The sequence below is a fragment of the Nannospalax galili genome, unplaced genomic scaffold, assembly GCF_000622305.1.
Source record: "Nannospalax galili isolate Female #2095 unplaced genomic scaffold, S.galili_v1.0 scaffold407, whole genome shotgun sequence".
Lineage (NCBI taxonomy): Eukaryota > Metazoa > Chordata > Mammalia > Rodentia > Spalacidae > Nannospalax > Nannospalax galili.
This window is the reverse complement of record NW_008355644.1, coordinates 395351-412912: the sequence shown is the minus strand read 5'-3', so window position 1 is coordinate 412912 and position 17562 is coordinate 395351. Positions and strand designations below refer to the sequence as shown.

General features: G+C 39.6%; 1 protein-coding gene across 10 annotated transcripts in view; it reads right to left on the bottom strand.

Annotated features, from left to right (window-relative positions):
- Positions 1-17562, bottom strand: part of Herc1 (HECT and RLD domain containing E3 ubiquitin protein ligase family member 1) — a 199422-nt gene that overhangs the window by 6543 nt on the left and 175317 nt on the right. For all 10 annotated transcript variants that reach the window (XM_029556090.1, XM_029556083.1, XM_029556082.1 and 7 more), the window contains 13 exons: positions 16758-16896; positions 14945-15126; positions 13804-13959; positions 12834-12956; positions 11976-12078; positions 9894-10063; positions 8204-8342; positions 6264-6433; positions 5414-5583; positions 4731-4896; positions 3487-3563; positions 1813-2065; positions 1175-1327 (listed from right to left, as the gene is read on the bottom strand). In XM_029556090.1, the coding sequence (XP_029411950.1) occupies positions 1175-1327; positions 1813-2065; positions 3487-3563; positions 4731-4896; positions 5414-5583; positions 6264-6433; positions 8204-8342; positions 9894-10063; positions 11976-12078; positions 12834-12956; positions 13804-13959; positions 14945-15126; positions 16758-16896 (2001 nt within the window). The remainder of the gene's footprint in view (positions 1-1174; positions 1328-1812; positions 2066-3486; positions 3564-4730; positions 4897-5413; positions 5584-6263; positions 6434-8203; positions 8343-9893; positions 10064-11975; positions 12079-12833; positions 12957-13803; positions 13960-14944; positions 15127-16757; positions 16897-17562) is intronic.

Here is a 17562-nt window from a genome sequence, read left to right as displayed (position 1 = left end):
TCACAGAGCTGGGGATCAGTGGTACAGCACTTGCCTAGCATGCACAATACTTTGAGTTTAATTATCTCTCAATCATGAGTGGAAATAACCCTTAATCCAAGCACTGTAAACATTATCACCAATGGAACCCACCTTTGCTAAACTAAGGAAACAGTTTTATGACTGAACTGGGTCCAAAGTCAAACTCAAAGAAACAGGAGTGAAGGGTGTAGAATACATATATTTCAAGTAACTGAACTTATATAGCTTCAGAACTTGAGTCTAGGTCTAAAAAGAACCCAACACAGCCTGAAAATAAAATATTACTGAAATGACTATTAGTGATATTATCAAAAAGAACCATTTTTGGACACTATTCATTATTTTTTCTTCAGTCTTTTGAAACGGTCTCCCTATAGCCCCAGCTGGCCTGGAGCTCACTATGTAGACCAGGCTGGCCTTGAACTCAAGAGTTCTGCCTGCCTCTGCCTCCCTAGTGCCTCCCACCACACCTGGTCTCACAGTATTCATTTCTAAGGTCCCTTATTCATACTTCCTCATAACGGAATGCTTATTTGTGTTTCAGAACAGACTAAGGATGACTCAAATAAACAAGAAAGCAGTCTTCATTTGCCATCTTCTAAGTTAACCAAAGAAACAAGACCCAAACTCAAAGTCTTAGTTCTTAGACCACCACCTGCAAGTATGTGCTGTGTCCTGAGTACATATCTGGAGTATGTATTTCAAAATAAGAGAAAAGGTCCCTTCCAGTTAGAAGAAAGCAAGTCTGTGAAGGAGATGCATTCCTTGCTGGGGCTTGAAGGCTTACCTCAAGAGATGGAAAGAGTTACGTGTGAGACTGTATGCCAAGTGTTTAGGACTGACTAACCTAGAGTGGGGACCCTAGATTGGGAAGTAGTAAGGCATGTGAACCAGCAGGCCTGAGGAGAGAGAAGACAGTCTCAATGCCAGGGTGAGAGCCTGGCCTCGGTATAACCAATGATAATTCATAGCTGATTTAAGGACTTGGGTAGGGAGACATGGCCTGAGAAGTTTCTGAATAAGGTCTGAAATACAGATACCAACGAAATTATATGAAAATGCTAAATACATATACCCAAATCTAGTGGAAACCAATCAGCTCTTATATGGAGACAAACTAAAGCAATCTTAGGCACCTCCTGTTTCATCTTACCTGCCGGTCCATCTCATGAAGTCGATACTCAATGGCCCTTTCCACGTACTCCTTCCTATTGGAAAATGTGAGTGGAATACTATTTCCACCAGGGATTATGGGAACCATTTTGCCATCAGCACTCTGGCCAACAAAAGAATCAAGGGGAATCATCTAAGAATAGAAAAATTAAAAGAATTCTTATAATATGGCAGAAATGATTAACGAAGGGTAAAACACAAAACAGTAACAAAGTCAAGGTTCTTAATGATAAAACAAAGCAAACAAGATAGGTCTGACTGAACTCAGCAGGATACCTGATCAGCAGGAACGTGCTAATCCATCTGGCTATAGGTAAAAAAGAGGTCAAATCCCTGTCTCAAACAAAGTCTGTTGAGCTCTGGCTACCCTAGACCTTCCTCTTCACTTGCCTCTGCTGGTTCTCCCCTCTGATAAGCAGAAAGTTGGTTAAAGTTGAGGAGCAGAAGCCAGGTGCTAGAGACAGCTCTACCTCACCAGGAGCTACCTGGACCACTAAGGGCAGCTTGGTCCAGATATGGCAGGGTCAGGTTGACAGAAAGAAGCCTGTATCTGATTCTATATAGTTGTGGAATATAGAGAAGTGAGCAATTACAGAAAACCAGATGGCCAGGGTTTACCTCGTGGAAACTCTCCTCAGTAATGCCACTGTCTTCAATGTGAAGAATGCTGTTAAGGGTCTGCACATAGAGCAGATCCACCTCCTCCAGGTCTTCCAGGGTGAGTGGCACACAGCACAGCTGCTTCCACACCAGAGGGGCCAGGTGGAGGTCCAGAGGCTTCTTTGTACGAATCGCAACCCCCATCAAAATTCCCAAGAACTTAAACTGCATTAAGTGTTCATCAAGGCAGGCAGAGGGATTAAAAAGGAACCTGCAGAAGAAAAGGATTCCTCTCAAGCAAAATTTTCCTATGAGGAATGAGTTACCCCACAACTAGAACATTAGATTAGACTTGTGCTGTTGAATACAGCAATCAGTAACTATATGCAGCTATTTAATTAAACAGTCTAAAATCTTTTCCTCTCACTGCCTATTTTTGTTTTGTTTTGAGACCAGATCTCAAATAGCCCAGGCTGGCTTTAAATACCATTGCTAAAGATGACCCTGAACTCCTGATCCTCCTGTCTCCACCTGCCCGGTGTTTGGTATTACAGGCACATAGCATCACACCTGGCTCAGACTTCAGTTCTTTAGTGATCCTAACCACATTCAGTGTTCACCAAACTATACAAGACCTGTGGTGACTGCTTTGGACAGCACAGGAATAACATTTTGAACTATTATTGTGTGTTTCGGAGGTGGTACATAAGTATGTGCAGACCAGAGGAGGACAGTGAATGTCTTCCTCTATTGCTCTTCACCTTATTTAATTTTTATTTTGAGACAGGGTCTCATTATGTAGGCCTGGAAGTCACTATGGAAACCAGGTTGGCTTTGAACTCACAGAGATCTACCTGCCTGATCAAAGTCATGTGCCCCAACTCCTGGCTTCCACCTTAATTTCTGAGACAGGGTCTCTCAGTGAACCTGAAGCTCACTGTTTTGACTAGGATGGCAGACAAGTAAATTTTCAGGATCAGCCTGACTTCATCCCACAATGCTGGGGTTACAGGCACAAGTGGCTATACCCAACTTTTCCATGCATGCTGGGGACTTGAACTCAGGACCTCTTGCTCTCAAGAGTTCTTACTCAACTGAGCCACCTTCCCAGTCTCTATTTATTTATTTAGGACAGAGTCTTGCTATGTAGCACAGGCTGGTGTCCAATTCATGATCCTCTTACCTCTACTTCCTAAATGTGGGGGTTACAGGCATGTGTCACCATATCTAGCTATACTCTGAATTATTTTTGAAGGATATTTGCTCTGGAATGTCTTATATTCTAAAATCATTTATTATTTCTAAGTCTATAAGACAAGATAAATATTCAAGAAATTACAAATACTAAGCTCTATAACTTGATAGTATCGGCAAAGTTTTAAAATAAATTATGGTATAGAAAATTCACTAAGGGAAAGCCACACATCAGCCTCAAGAAACATATCCTAGGGTCGGGTTTCATAAGCAAGTCTGAATTTCCTCTCCCTTCTGTGGTTCTGTGACACTGAGTAAGGAGGGCAGTGTCTGTTTCCCAACTGTGGTAAGAGGGTAACAGCAGTACCACTTCTAAGGAGTCTAATGAAGACTCAGTGGGAAACAAATAGGAAGCACTTAGAATAGTGCTTGGTGGGTAGGAAGCATCGAGTAAGTAACTATTATTGAGACATTTGAGAAACGTTCTGACAGTCCCACCTGTCCCTGTTGTACCCCACTTCTGCGGTGGCATTAGGAGAGGGTATGAGCAGGTCAACTATACCAGTTTCAAGTTCCTATAGAAAAAGGAAACATTTGTTGAGAAATAACAATCAAATGAATCCAGAGAACAAACCAATTACATTAAGCATCATACTGTAAAGAGAATATTTTGAGGAATTTATAATGCTATGTTTCAGTCACCTCTGTATTTTAATTATTTTTGTGATTTCATCCTCCCCGCTTCCCCCCTTTGGTCTTTTGAGACAGGGTCTCTCTGTAGCCCCAGCTGGCCTAGAATTCACCATGTAAACCAGGCTGGCCTCCAACTCACAGAGATCCACCTGCCTCTGCCTCTGCCTCTGCCTCCCAAGTGCTGGGATTAAAGACATGTACCACCCACGCCTGGCTTGTGATTTCATCTTAAAATGAAATTATGAAGCTCTCCATATGGGCAATCTCAGCATGAGAAAGTCTACCCAGGGAGTATCTGGGGTAGCTATGAGGAGGGTGTGGTGAAATTTCAAACAGACTCAATAATAATAGCTGAGCATTAAGTCACAGGGTTTATCTGAAAAAGTCCTGATGTTAAAGTTTCCACAAAAGTGATATGGAAGCTAGCTGCCAGTGTGGATCTTAAAATTGGAACTGGTCTAAATAAAAGAGTTTATTTTTTATTTTATGTGTATGAGTATTTTTCCTGCATGTATGTAACTGCACAATGTGCATGTAATGCATGTGAAGGTCAGAAAAGGGCACGGGGATCCCCTGGAACTGGAGTTATGAGTGGTTATTACCTGCCATATGGATGCTGGGAATGGAACATTTGTAAGAGCACCAGTGCTCTTAACTGCTGAGCCATCTCTTCAGTTCCTGGTCTAAACTCTGTAACATTTATTTTTCTATTCTTTTGGAGCTTGGCAGTTCCCTCTTGCACCAGACTAAATCAAGGTACATGGTGATGGTGATCCTTGATTTGTCTGCTACCTGAATGTACTCTAGTGTCATTGTTTCCTCTGCCAATATTATACCATAACAGACATCAGTAAGTCACTGACATTTATTTAGAATGGTATTTCCACAGAAAATTCCAAACTCTCACTGTAACTCACCTATACAGCAAACACTAACAGTGTAACAGTGAGGCTCACAGATGCATCCTCGCTATATTTATAAATATGTGCCTGGTGTGACTAGAAATGGTCAAAAGCACAGAACTCAGTAGGGGTACTGAATGAACATACCTGGCACATCTCTGTGATAGTGTCATCAAACACTCCTCCAGCATCATCAGCCCCTTCTCCAACTAGTTTAACTTTCCATGCTCGGGAAGGCAGGCGGAGGTCTGATGCATTTAGCTTAACTACTTGTCTTGCTATTTGAACAAAGATGGGCTTACATTTCCGTCCTCTTGGGGGAAAAAAGTAGAAGGTAATGAAATATAACTCCAACTTTCACAAATCACCATAAAGATCCCTAATGGTATTTTCCAATCAGTGAATAAATAGGATGGCTTTTTTTTTTCAGTTTTTTATTTATTATTTTTATTTTATGTGTATGAGTGTATTGCCTGCATGTATGTGAGTGCACCCGTGTCGTGCAATGCCTTGGAGGTCAGAAGAAGACTTCGGGTTCCCCTGGAACTGGAGTTAAGGACAGTTCGTAGCCGCCATGTGGGTGCTGGGAATTGAACCCGGGTCCTCTGCAAGAGCAGTCAGTGCTCTTAACCACTGAGCCATCTCTCCAGCCCCTTTGGAGGCTTCTTAACAGCCACTGTGCTATGTCTACTGGGTGTAAACCTCCAAGAACTAATGTAAAGAATGTCATTATCCTTTACAAGCAAGGAAGCTAAGGCTCAAAGAGATGAGTTAACAGTAATATTCATCTAAAATATTCTAATTATTTAGTGAAACACACATATGCCCACCTGGTTGATATTCTCTTTACAGTAATTTGAGGTCCGTAATTTTTGCCTTGAACCATGGTTTTTCCTATGGAGCGTACCATGGGAAGAGTGTAGACTCTTGGAGCTAACAAAGGCCGTAGCTGTCCCTGTACAATGCCCCAAGTTCCAGCATTGTAATGAGACGTGCTGTTCTGTAACACAAGATAAGGCTGTCAGAGATGGCATAATATAAGGCTTAAAAGAAATAACACCTCTAGAATATAGTATTTTTCCAAAATGCCCTTTAAAAGCACACATCTGGGTATCAATTGCTACAAGTAACTTTTAAACTTAATTTATTTTTTATTTTATGTGTATGGGTGTTATGCCTGCCATGTATGTAAGTGTATCCATGTCATGCAATGACTACAGAGGTCCCCTGGGACTGGAGTTACAGATGGTTGTTAGCCACCATGTAGGTCTGCAAGAGCAGCCAGTACTCTTAACAAGTGAGCCATCTCTCCAGCCCCAACTTTTAAAAACTTATTTCTTGATTGAAACACAATTATCATTCTTAAACCTTAGAAATACAAAAAAAAAAGCACACACATATCCTATATTAAGATGATATGCTCAGCTATTCACAATTCCTCAAGTTTTGGACAAACCAAAATACCTAAGGAAGACCAATTTATATTCATCAGGAAGATCACCAGCATCTATCTGGTTTGTCCCTACACAAACAATAAAATGGAATTACAACTATTAATGATCCTGCTCTTGAGTTGAAGAGCATAAAGCACTAGCCAGAAAAGAATTTTCCAAATGCAAAGAAGGGTTGTAGTGCCTGGTAAGCACATCATGGGCACTGCTTACTAATCCAGCATGTTACCTGGTTGTTGGGGCTGAGGTTCAGTAGCCGCCAAGATGAGTACATGAGGTCTGAGAAGTGGTAGAGCAGCCGAAGTCTGGCTCGCACAGTGTGAATGCTCACCTCTCTCAGTGCCCCATACTGGGGGGGCACTGTGTCAGGCAGGCCCAGTTGGAGAGGCACTGACACACCTTTCCAAAAGCAAATAAGCACATGTGAAGGAAAACTTTCAAATATAATAAATGTATGATAATTAATAAATGGATACCCATTCTCACCACCTAAATTCTATTTTTTTTGGTCTTTTTTGAGGCCTAAATACTAATATTTTATATATTTTATAATATTTAAATATTAGTATTTCATTGTATTTACTTTTTCACCTATGTATCAATTCTTCAACTCATTATCTTAATTTTTTGATGCATTTGTTGGTTTTAAAATATTTTATTATTTTTATTTTATGTGTATGCATGTACTGCCTGTATGTAAATGTACCCCTGTCATGCAATGCCTGCGAAGGACAGAAGAGTCCATCAAATTCTCCGGGATTGGCATTTCAGACAGCTGTTAGCTGCCATGTGAGTGCTGGGATTTGAACCCGGGTTTTCTGCAAGGACAGTGTTCTTAACCTCTGAGCCATCTCTCCAGCCCCGCATTTGTTGGTTTTTAAAACTTTAAAAAAATTATCATAAGCCAGGCATGGTTACAACTGGGAGAAATGGAAGACAGGTCTAATCAAAGGATTCATAGGTGCTAGTAAGGTAGGTAACTATGCATACTTATGTGTGTGTTTTATGGGGGGCACAGGTCATCCTCCATAGCCATCCTTTTCTTAAAAGAAGATTTATTTTTATTTTATGTATATGAGTGCTTGCCTATCTGTACACCATGCGCATGCTTGGCACCTATGGAGGCCAGAAGTGGATGTAAGATTCCCTGGACTAGAGTTACAGGCAGTTGTGAGCTGTCATGTGGGGGTATTGGCACCAACCCAGGTCCTTGGCAAGGGTCTCTCACTGGCCTAGAGCTTACTGATTAGGCTAGGTCGGCTGGCTAGTAAGCCCCAGGTTGTCTCTCTCTGCTTCCCCAGCACTGGGACTGTAGGCATGTGCCGACATGCTTCGCTTTCTTATGTGGATGCTGGGGCTCAAGCTTGGGTCCTCATGCTTGCGTGGCAAGCACTTTACTGACTGAACTATCTCCTCATCTCTGCTTAAGTCTTTAAAAAGAAAAAAACCTATAAGGATTCCAATAAATTTAAAAAATAATAAAAAGCTTAAAGCATCCACCAGTCTTACTATGCACTGGAATAAAATGGCGACAGATGCTGAGTTACTGAATAGACATCATATTTCTTTTTGTAAAATTTTATTATTTTTATTTTACGTGTATGAGTATATTGCTTGCATGTATGTGAGTGCACTCATGTTGTACAATGCCATGGACGTCAGAAGAGGGCTTCAGAGTCCCCTGGAACTGGAGTTAAGGATGGTTCACAGCCACCATGTGGGTGCTGGGAATCAAATCCAGGTCCTCTGCAAGAGCAGTTAGTGCTCTTAACTGCTGAGCCATCTCTCCAGCCCTGTACTGAATAGACATTAAATTTCAATTGGTTAGCTGGGGTGAGGAATTTGACAAATGGTCTCAGAACATTTAATCTTTATTCCTAACAGTAAGCCTTAGAAAGCTATTTGTTATTTTTCATCTCTATAAGAAATCCTTAATAGCTGCTCTAGCATTATAAAATTTCACTTCCTAATATGATACGCTTACTTCTTATTGCTACACACTGAAGTCTGCAGGAGAAATGCCTGCTGTGGAAATATTTACAGGGCTAGGACAGAGAAAGCTCTAGGTTTCAGGTAGATGCTGCATACAGCCTTGAATTGGCAAGGGCATAGTGCAGGGAGGCATTGCTGGAAGGGCAGCTGCAGGAGTTCAAATGTTCCATTCCTCACCTGGTGCTCTTGGTGGGACAGATGGTGCTGTCCATGCCGCACTGTGGCAACGGCCAGCCGATATCTGATGGATGTTTTTCCCTTGCAAAACTGTTACCAGGGTTGGTTCTCGAACATGATTAGTATGGCCTAGGCCAAGCTAAGAATAAATAACAAAAACACAGAGATTCAACACACAGCAGAGAAGTCAAGATGATGAAATCTGTAACATCTGTACCAAGCACCATTATCAATAATAAAATCAATTCTAAGTTTTCTCTACCAAACAGTCCTAAGAGATTAAAATGTCTCCTAAAAACTAAGGGCATCAGGACCATTGGAAACCTGCAGATCAGTTGTAGCAACTGGACACATTCTTGGTCTACTTTTGGAAAAGGAACAAGTTCTTAGAAAGTTAAAACAAAACAGAATGATCTGTACAGCTTTTACTTAAAACATACTGGTTTCTGTGTAACAATAAGTAGATATAAAAACATACATGAAAAAAAAAAGATTTATTTATTGGGCCGGGCGTGGTGGCACACGCCTTTAATCCCAGCATTCAGGAGGCAGAGGCAGGCAGATCTGAGTTCAAGGCCAGCCTGGTCTACATAGTGAGTTCCAGGACAGCTGGGGCTACAGGGAGACCCTGTCTCAAAAAGACCAAAAAACAAACAAACAAACAAACAAACAAAAAAACATACATGAATCTCCAGATCTGGGAGACCCTGTCTCAAAAAGACCAAAAAACAAACAAACAAACAAAAAAACATACATGAATCTCCAGATATGTTCTTAGCATCTAACAAGGACATCAGTGTTTTAATAGTGTTTCAACATTTGTGGAGAAGACCTTGTCAAAGCCTGGCCAGGAATTCCTAAAAGTCTCTTCACCATTAACTCTCCTCTCAGTAAGACCACCTGTAACCACAGTATGTGCAACTTCCTGGTCTGCTGATGAGGTTACAAGGAGACCACAGGAGCCAAATTGAGGCTACTATGAATAATACTTTAAACCATCACAGTCCCTGCTTCTATGGAGAACAGGATCCAAGATTTATGGAGGAGGCAAAAGAGGTTCTGCATGTAGGCCTGAAAACTACCATTTAAGCAACTATCTCAGACATTTCCCACTAAAGTCTCTTTCACAGATGTTCCAAACACATAAACCTTCAGTCTTTTTACTTTCTCTTCATTTACATTTTACTCCCACAAGTAATGGAGATGACAATATTTTCTGCACAAATAGTAATTTGTATACTCTAATATTATAAATATAAACAAATTATTGTTCCACTCTTTCCTTTTTCCACATCAACTAATGTTCCTAGGATCTAATCTTACACATTATTTTAGTAATGATGCTGATAGCAGCAAATATTTATATAATACTATTGTTTTTACTATGTGTTCAAGCATTTACGTATGTAGATACACACATGTGCACACACACAGTATGCAAATGTACAAAGGTAAGTCCCTTAATCAATCTACTATGCTGTCAGATTTCTTTTAAACAATGGTAAAATACTTTCTTAGCCATGAACAAGAGAGATATGGATAAATGGATGCAAAATAATCAGTACTATGGCAAAGTGATATACCTGAAGTACTGTGGTTGATATTATGAGTTTCTTACTTTATCCCCCTTCCAAATGAGCAACGTTCTCAAATTTCCAGAATATGAGAGAACAGCAAATATGGTATTTACCTGTCCTTCTGAATTACTCCCCCAAGCATAAACATCTCCAGTGGATGCCAAAGCAAGTGTGTGTTCGGCACCAACTGCCACATCTTCAATGATCACTCCAGCCAGGACAGGGATTTGCTGTGGTCGATTGTGATTGCGGGCACGCCCCTCAGGCAGGCCTATTAAGCGGTCTGAAGAATAGCCAAGAGGAAGTCTTATGTATGGCACACCAGTCTGTCTATTTTGTGACTGATCATTTAACTTTCTATAGTAGAATGCCAATGACAGGTATCATCAGGACAAAAGATGCTACTTTAGCAAAGATTTAAGTAAAAAGTCTGAAGCTATTCTTTACAAAATGTCAATCTTCATATTCATAAGGAGAAACTGAAATCAGTATTTCAAACCAAGAGGCTCTTTGATATCCTCATGCTAAAAGGACTGGCACATGGCTCAAGAAGTTCTTCATGTTTCTTGTGTTCTTAAACCAGATATCATTCAGCTTGTCTGTCTTACTCCCAAATTTCCATCCAATTCTCTCTTAATCTTGCTGAAGTTCTAGAGACTGGCTAGCCTCTGCTCTTCAGCATCATCTAGGTCTATTTGGCACGCCACCTTCTATGAGCCTCCTACCCACACAAATGTCCTAAAACTGAACCCTCAAAGCCATGAGCTGATTTCTAACTGCTTGTTGCAGTGACTACTTCCAGGTTCTAGACCATGGGAACTACACATAACTGTCTAATAATGTAGCTTGAGCTTTCCCTGATTCCCCAGAGACTCCCCACTACCCTTACCAGTTACTGCCCTTCAATATTCCATTCAAAACCAACTTTCTCAAGTCCTTACTCACTTCTTTCTTCACTATACATTTTCTCCCTAGGTTGCTTAGATCCTATGCATAGAACTCTATTACCATTATGAAATTGATGTTCCAAATCTAGATCTTTATAACCAATCTCTCCAGAATTCCAGATATGAATTCCCAAGAGCCTGCTGGATATTTCCTTACATTCATCTAGAAGAAAAAGCCCCATTCAACATGGTTGTTTTGATTTGGATATAAAATGATCCTAAAGGCTCATGTGTTAAAGGTATGGTCTCAGCCTAGTGGTGCTATTAAGAAGTGACTGGATGCTGAAGATGCTAACCTCATCAGTGGATTAATCCTTAGCTGAATGGCTATTACGAAGTGGGATATGGTTGGAATAAATGGTCGTTGGAGGCAAATCTTTTTTATTTTAAGCACATTTAAAAAAAATTCAGAGCATGTGTGCATGCCATGGTATATGTTGGAGGTTAGAGGACAACTTTTGGGAATCAGCTATTCTTTCTACCATGTAGGTTCTGGGGATAAAACTCAGGTCTCAGGCTTGCAGCAAGAGCCTTTACCCATAGAGTCATCTTGCCAGCCTGGAGGCATGTTTCTGAAGGATGTATCTTGTCTTAGGCCCCTTACTATCTCTTTCTCTGCTTCCTATCTACTCTGAGGTGAACAGCTTTGCTTCACCACGACCTTCTATACCATTATGTTCTGTTTCTTCATGGATGCAGAAACAACAGAACCACAAAACTACAAACTGAAACTTCTGAAATCATGAACAAAAATAAATCTTCCTTTATGTTCTGTAATTTTGTCATAGTGACCAAAAAACAAACATACACCATGATGGAAGCTAAGCTCCTTCCCCATTGGCTAGCTCATTCCTCAGTTAGTGGAATCAGTATTCTGTCAAAACTAGAAACTTCAGTTATGGTTTACTTGTTCCTTATTCTCACACCAGCCTCAAACACCCCTCAGTTACTACAGCCTGGCAAGGCAGGAAAAGCAGATGGGGAGATTTTGACAGGGATTCTTCTAGGAAGAGAGTTCTCCCATGAGGGGCTTACTGGAGGGGGTTTGTCCTTAAAACAAAATCCTCCAAACAGGAGCAGAAAGTAGCAAGTAAACAAGGGTCACATGGCTAATCACCACCCAGAAAAAAACAAAAACAAAAAAACCGCAACTGCTCCATTCAGAGTATGTTCTGTACACCTAGAAGGCAAATGTTTTTATAGTACATGTATAGTAAAACAAGCAATGTAGGCTAGAAAACACCTTACCTTGACCAAAAGTGTATACATGACCATCCTTGGTCAAAGCCACAGAAAACTGAGTTCCACAAGCAACTTTTTTAATTCCAATTCCACAAAGAACATCAACTTTCTGTGAAATAAAAGTATAAGATACACATTCAGAAGGAAAAAAAAATCCACTCTTGAATTTAAAATCAAGTACTATCTCCAATAACAATACTAATTGCCACTAACCTGCTCTACCCAAATCACATTCCTAAAGATTATTTTCTCTGGCTATAAGATTATAGTCTCTCATGTCACAGACTACGTATGATGGTGAATCTGAATTGAAAACATGCAGTTGTAAATCATGCTGCTTATTTAAACATGTCAGGAAAGCCCACATAAAAGAGCTGTATAGGATATCTAAAGAACCAAGAAGGCTAAATGTGAATAATAGATTCTATTATGTTTTTATACACTTATTTCATATATATATATATATATATATATATACACACAAACACATACATTATTTTAAAAGATACACAATTCACTGGTAATAAGCTGAAACAGCAAGCAGAGTTACCAAAAAATTTCCCATGGTTCTCTCTCCATAAGACATAGAGACATGTTCCTGTTTTCTTTATTTGAGAAGTCATAAAGCATTCAGCTGATCTATAGAAGCAGGAGCTTATTCTCACAGAACGCTTTAGCTATTAACAACTTATTTAAAAAATCAAGATCTAGCATGCTGGACATTTGAGAATAAGCAACAGAAGGCTCTAAACCCTCATCATGAATTACAAGTATGTATAAGATAAATTACTTCCAATTTGAAAGACAAATAAGTGAAAATTAACTTCTATTGTATAAAAACTGAGATTAAAGGCAGTAACTAACCTGAGGTGAAGACTTTGCAGTAGAATTCCCTAACCCTAGTTTTCCATAGTCTCCATCTCCAAAAGCCCACACCATGGAGCCATCTGCTGATACTGCCAAAGTGTGGTTTAATCCACAGGCCACCTAGAGAAACAACATAGTATTCAGTAAGGCAAATTATCAGACCTAAACAGAAACTGTTTCTGAGATTCTTTTTTTCTACTTGACTGAAAAACTTTGTTGGGTGTCCCAAGATTCTTACTCATGTTGGTATGTACTACAAATGTTAAAACAGAATGGATCAACTAGAATTAAATCCTAATACCCATAAGTAATTTTTTTCTTCAAAGTAAAATCCTTCAAACCCTTGTGGTCAACTAAGAATCTAAGAGTACAAAAGGTACATTAAAAAGTAGTTGTACCTCAAAATATTCACTCATACCAGAGATTGTCTCAGCAATGACAAAGGGAAAGACAAACATCTGACTCACTCACTATTGAGAGACACTGTCAATGAGCATAGCAGAGGCAGTCAACTGCAGTTGCCACTGATGCTGTAATTCAGACATCCAACTCAAGGTGGTAGTACAGAACCACAAAAAAACTAGTTTAAAGGTAGGTTTTTTTTTTTTTTTTTTTTATAGATAATGTCTTGCTGTACAGCTGTACTTGAACTCTTGATCCTCCTGCCTCAGGTGCTGGGATACAGGTATGTACTATCACACCCAGCTTGTTTAAAGATTTTTATAGCAATTTGTAGTATTTTATGGAATGTGTTTTTTAAGAAAGTCATATCCTAAAATTAGGGTCCAAAAATGTCAATTTTTCACATTGGGAAAAATACATGAAAATTATAAAGTATGTCAAATAAAATGTATGAGTTTTAATACAATTAATGATCCTGGTCTTCCTGAAAGAAGAATGTCTAAGTATACACAGAAGAGATAAGAAATTACTATCAGCTAGAGCATCATATTGACTTATGCCATGCCTGTCCAATCTGATATCCTTCCAGTGCAGTCACTCTTTCTGGAAGTTTTTTGTTAGAGGTGTTTCCAAGACCCAGACGACCATAGTCACCATTCCCAAAGGTAAACAGTTTGCCATCTGATGTTACCACTGCTGAATGTTTGAAGCCACAAGACATCTAAGACAGAATCAAGGAGAAAAAAAAGGTTGGCTGTTTTTTTTTTTTTTTTTTTTTAGTCTTTTTGAGACAGGGTCTCCCTGTAGCCCCCAGCTGTCCTGGAACTTACTATGTAGACTAGGCTGGCCTTGAACTCACAGAGATCTGCCTGCCTCTGCCTCCCAGGTGCTGGGATTAAAGGTGTGCACCGCCACACCCGGCCTTTTCTTGGTTATTTTAGAGACAGGATCTCCCTGTAGCCCCAGCTGGAACTCACTATGTAGACCAGGCTGGTCTTGAACTCACAGAGATCTGCCTGCCTCTGCCTCCCCAGTTCTGGAATTAAAGACATGAGCCACCATGCCCGGTAATAAAAAGGTTTGTTAGAAGAAGAAATACTAAAGGAAAGAAGCCACCCACTTTTGGTTATGAATGTAGTAATAAAATTCATTGATTATATATTTTTGTCTGCCCACAAAGCTCTCCAGTTTGCTAGGTCAGATCTATGTCACTAGGCTCAGGACAACCAAGTAGACTGTGAAATAAATGTCATTTCTCCTTTTGCTGTGTACCCTGACCTAGACTAAAGAAGATAATGAAAGAAAAAATTAGTTGTAAACTCTAAAGTGCTGTGCAATTTTACAGTATTATCTTAGATCCCTAGCTGATTTTGTAGAAAATGCACACACATAAAAATCAGTTTTTGCACAAAAAGGATAGCTTGAAATCAAAGCTTCCCCTCTGCCTACCAAGAACTATAAGGTAGACCTACTCTCCTGTATTTTCACAAGAGCCTATCCTAGCCTCAACCGAATCAGCTGGCTCAGGAAAGTGAAGTCCATTTTAATGGACTGACAAGCACAAGAATGAAACTACATAACCAAAAAATAGTGGATCTCTTATAACACTCATGGAATCTGTTTATCCTGTTACCTAAATTTAATAATGCTATTGAGTAACTAGTATATTTACATTCAAAAGCAAACTTATCCATGTCCTGCCTGACCTGCACCACTTCTTCTCCTTGTAAGGCTTCAATCTGCCGAGGCCGCCGCTGTCTGTCACTGTTCCCATGGCCAAGTTTACCATAGTCACCATCTCCCCAGCTAAAGACTTCACCACTTTCTGTCAGGGCCATTGAGTGCCCATCAGAACCACAGGAAGTCACCAGCTGGGTTACCACAAAGCCTAGAAGAGAGCAAAAAGACAATACATGTCACCTAGATGTTAAAATTTTTCTTGAAGCCTGTTACAATATGCCCTCTGAGTTGAAAAACACCAAAATGATACTGGAGAAGAATTGTTTATTTTATTTTAAATCTAATTTGTAGACATAGCCTGGGAAATCTGGGAGCAGACACACACACACACACACACACATACACACACACACACAATGAGAAAGATATAAAAGAAGAAGTATATATCAACTTTTAAAAAAAAATATGGTTCCAGTAGTATGGCACAGTTGATAAAGTGCCTACTATGCAAACACGAAGAATGAGTTCTGATGTCTAGCCCTCAAGTAAAATCCAGGCATGAATGCAGTTTCTGTCACCCCATCACTAGGGGTACGGAGATAGCACGTCCCTGGAGCACATGGGCCAACCAGGCTAGAAAAACCAATAACCAATGAGCTCCAAGTTCAGTGAGAGACCCTGTCTCAAAAAATAAGGTAGAGAGATATTGAGGAACACTCACTTAATGTTCATCAGCCTCTGTTCTCCACACCCAGAAGCCCACTTGTATTGTAGACATAGCCTGGGAAATCTGGGAGCAGACACACACACACACACACACACATACACACACACACACAAAATGATAAAGATAAGGAAGAAGATGAAGAGGACAGCAGTTATAGTCACTAAGGATGTGTTCTAGCCATTCCTATAAATGTTTTACACAGGTCATCTCATTTCCCTCCCTTTTTCACACAGAATCTAAGAGTCTGATACTAAAATTTCTTTTTTTTTTTTGGCAATTGCAGAGGCTGAGTCACAAAGCAGTGTAGTTATGCAAGACCCTAGAGCCAGGGTCCACAAAGGACAGGTACCCAGTCCAGGTTCCCACCCACACAGCTGTACTCTTCTTACCCAGCTCTCAAAGACAAGATCTTGGAGCACCTCAGGAATCTGTTGTGAATGCACTGTTACTGGTGAAGTTTTAAGTAAAAGTATTTATTTAAAAAGTGCTCTGTGCTCACTATGTACCAGGCAAGTCCAACTCACAGTCTGTGGGCTAGCTATCCCAGGATAGCTAGAATGCAGCCCAATACATTAGTGGATGACATGATGTCACAATGTCAAAAGGTTGGACATCCCTTGATTACAAGTTTTGGGGTAAGTGAGAGATCACTTTATGGGTCAGCCAAGGCAGGGCTCCTGAAATGGTATATCTTGAAGTATTCTTTTTCCAAGGCACACAGAACTCTGCCAGAGATGCCCTTTAATGTCTCTAACATTCGCATATTTACATATGAACTGATTTTTTTATTTTAATGAAACACAAGAATGACTGACTACCTAGTAACACATACTTAACACAATTTTCAAGAAATTATTTACAATTTTAAAGCATTTGGTTTTTAGTGGGTCTCAAAAACATTTATATTCTGCTAAAATTCTAGTATTGCTATTATAAATTGCAAAATAGTGTACCTTAAATGTGGAAATTAAGACTGTACACATTAAGAACTTGATTATAAGCAAAATCCCTATGATTTCACCTAACAAAATCTGAGAAGAGTTCCAAAATAAGTAAAACACTCCTACAGTTAGGTCAATTTCTAAGCATTTTAAAATTAAGGACAATTTTACCTTGTAGGGCTGAAATAACAGTCAGTACATGAAGGTCATCTGAATTTCCTTGCCCTAATCTGCCATAACTTCCTTCCCCACAAGCCAACACTGTGCCATTGGCCTGGATGACAAAGGTACAATTTTGGCCACATACTACCTAAACAAAAACACAAAATTAAAAACATTATCCTTATTTGGATCAGATATGATCAAGACACATTGTATACATACATGAAATTGTTAAGAAATTAAAAAAAATTTCAACCCACTCCCATTATCCTTTTTTATTTAGCTTTAACATGCATATACATGAGCTGATTCCATGAATGCAAGGGTAACTCTGCCAGTTCTTTTCTCCTTTTAACTGAAGGAGAAAAACTGATATAACTATGTTACTTCCTATAATCTTTGATTACTATAATTTTGATAACCAAACACATATGAGGACCATCTATCTAAGACAGTTTAGAACCATGGGATTTTAGCCAACTGTGCAGAGTTAAATAACAGCAGCAGCAACAACATCAACAACAACAACAACATAATAGATGAAACAAGAAAGAGGAAAGGGTGATAGGGAAATATTAAAGCCTGGGGTAGAAAGAAGTAAAAACTGAAGGGGATACACATAGGAAGAATAGTTAACTCTAGGACAGCTTAGGTGGAGTAGAACAAAAGAGAATTGGTCTCAAGAATGGTTTAGAAATACAGTAACATGATTATTAGATGAAGAGAGTAGAATCAATTGAAGTCTGTCTAACGATTCTAGGCAGTTCATGGGTCCCCCCCAAGAATCATTGATTAAAATTAGCATATATATATA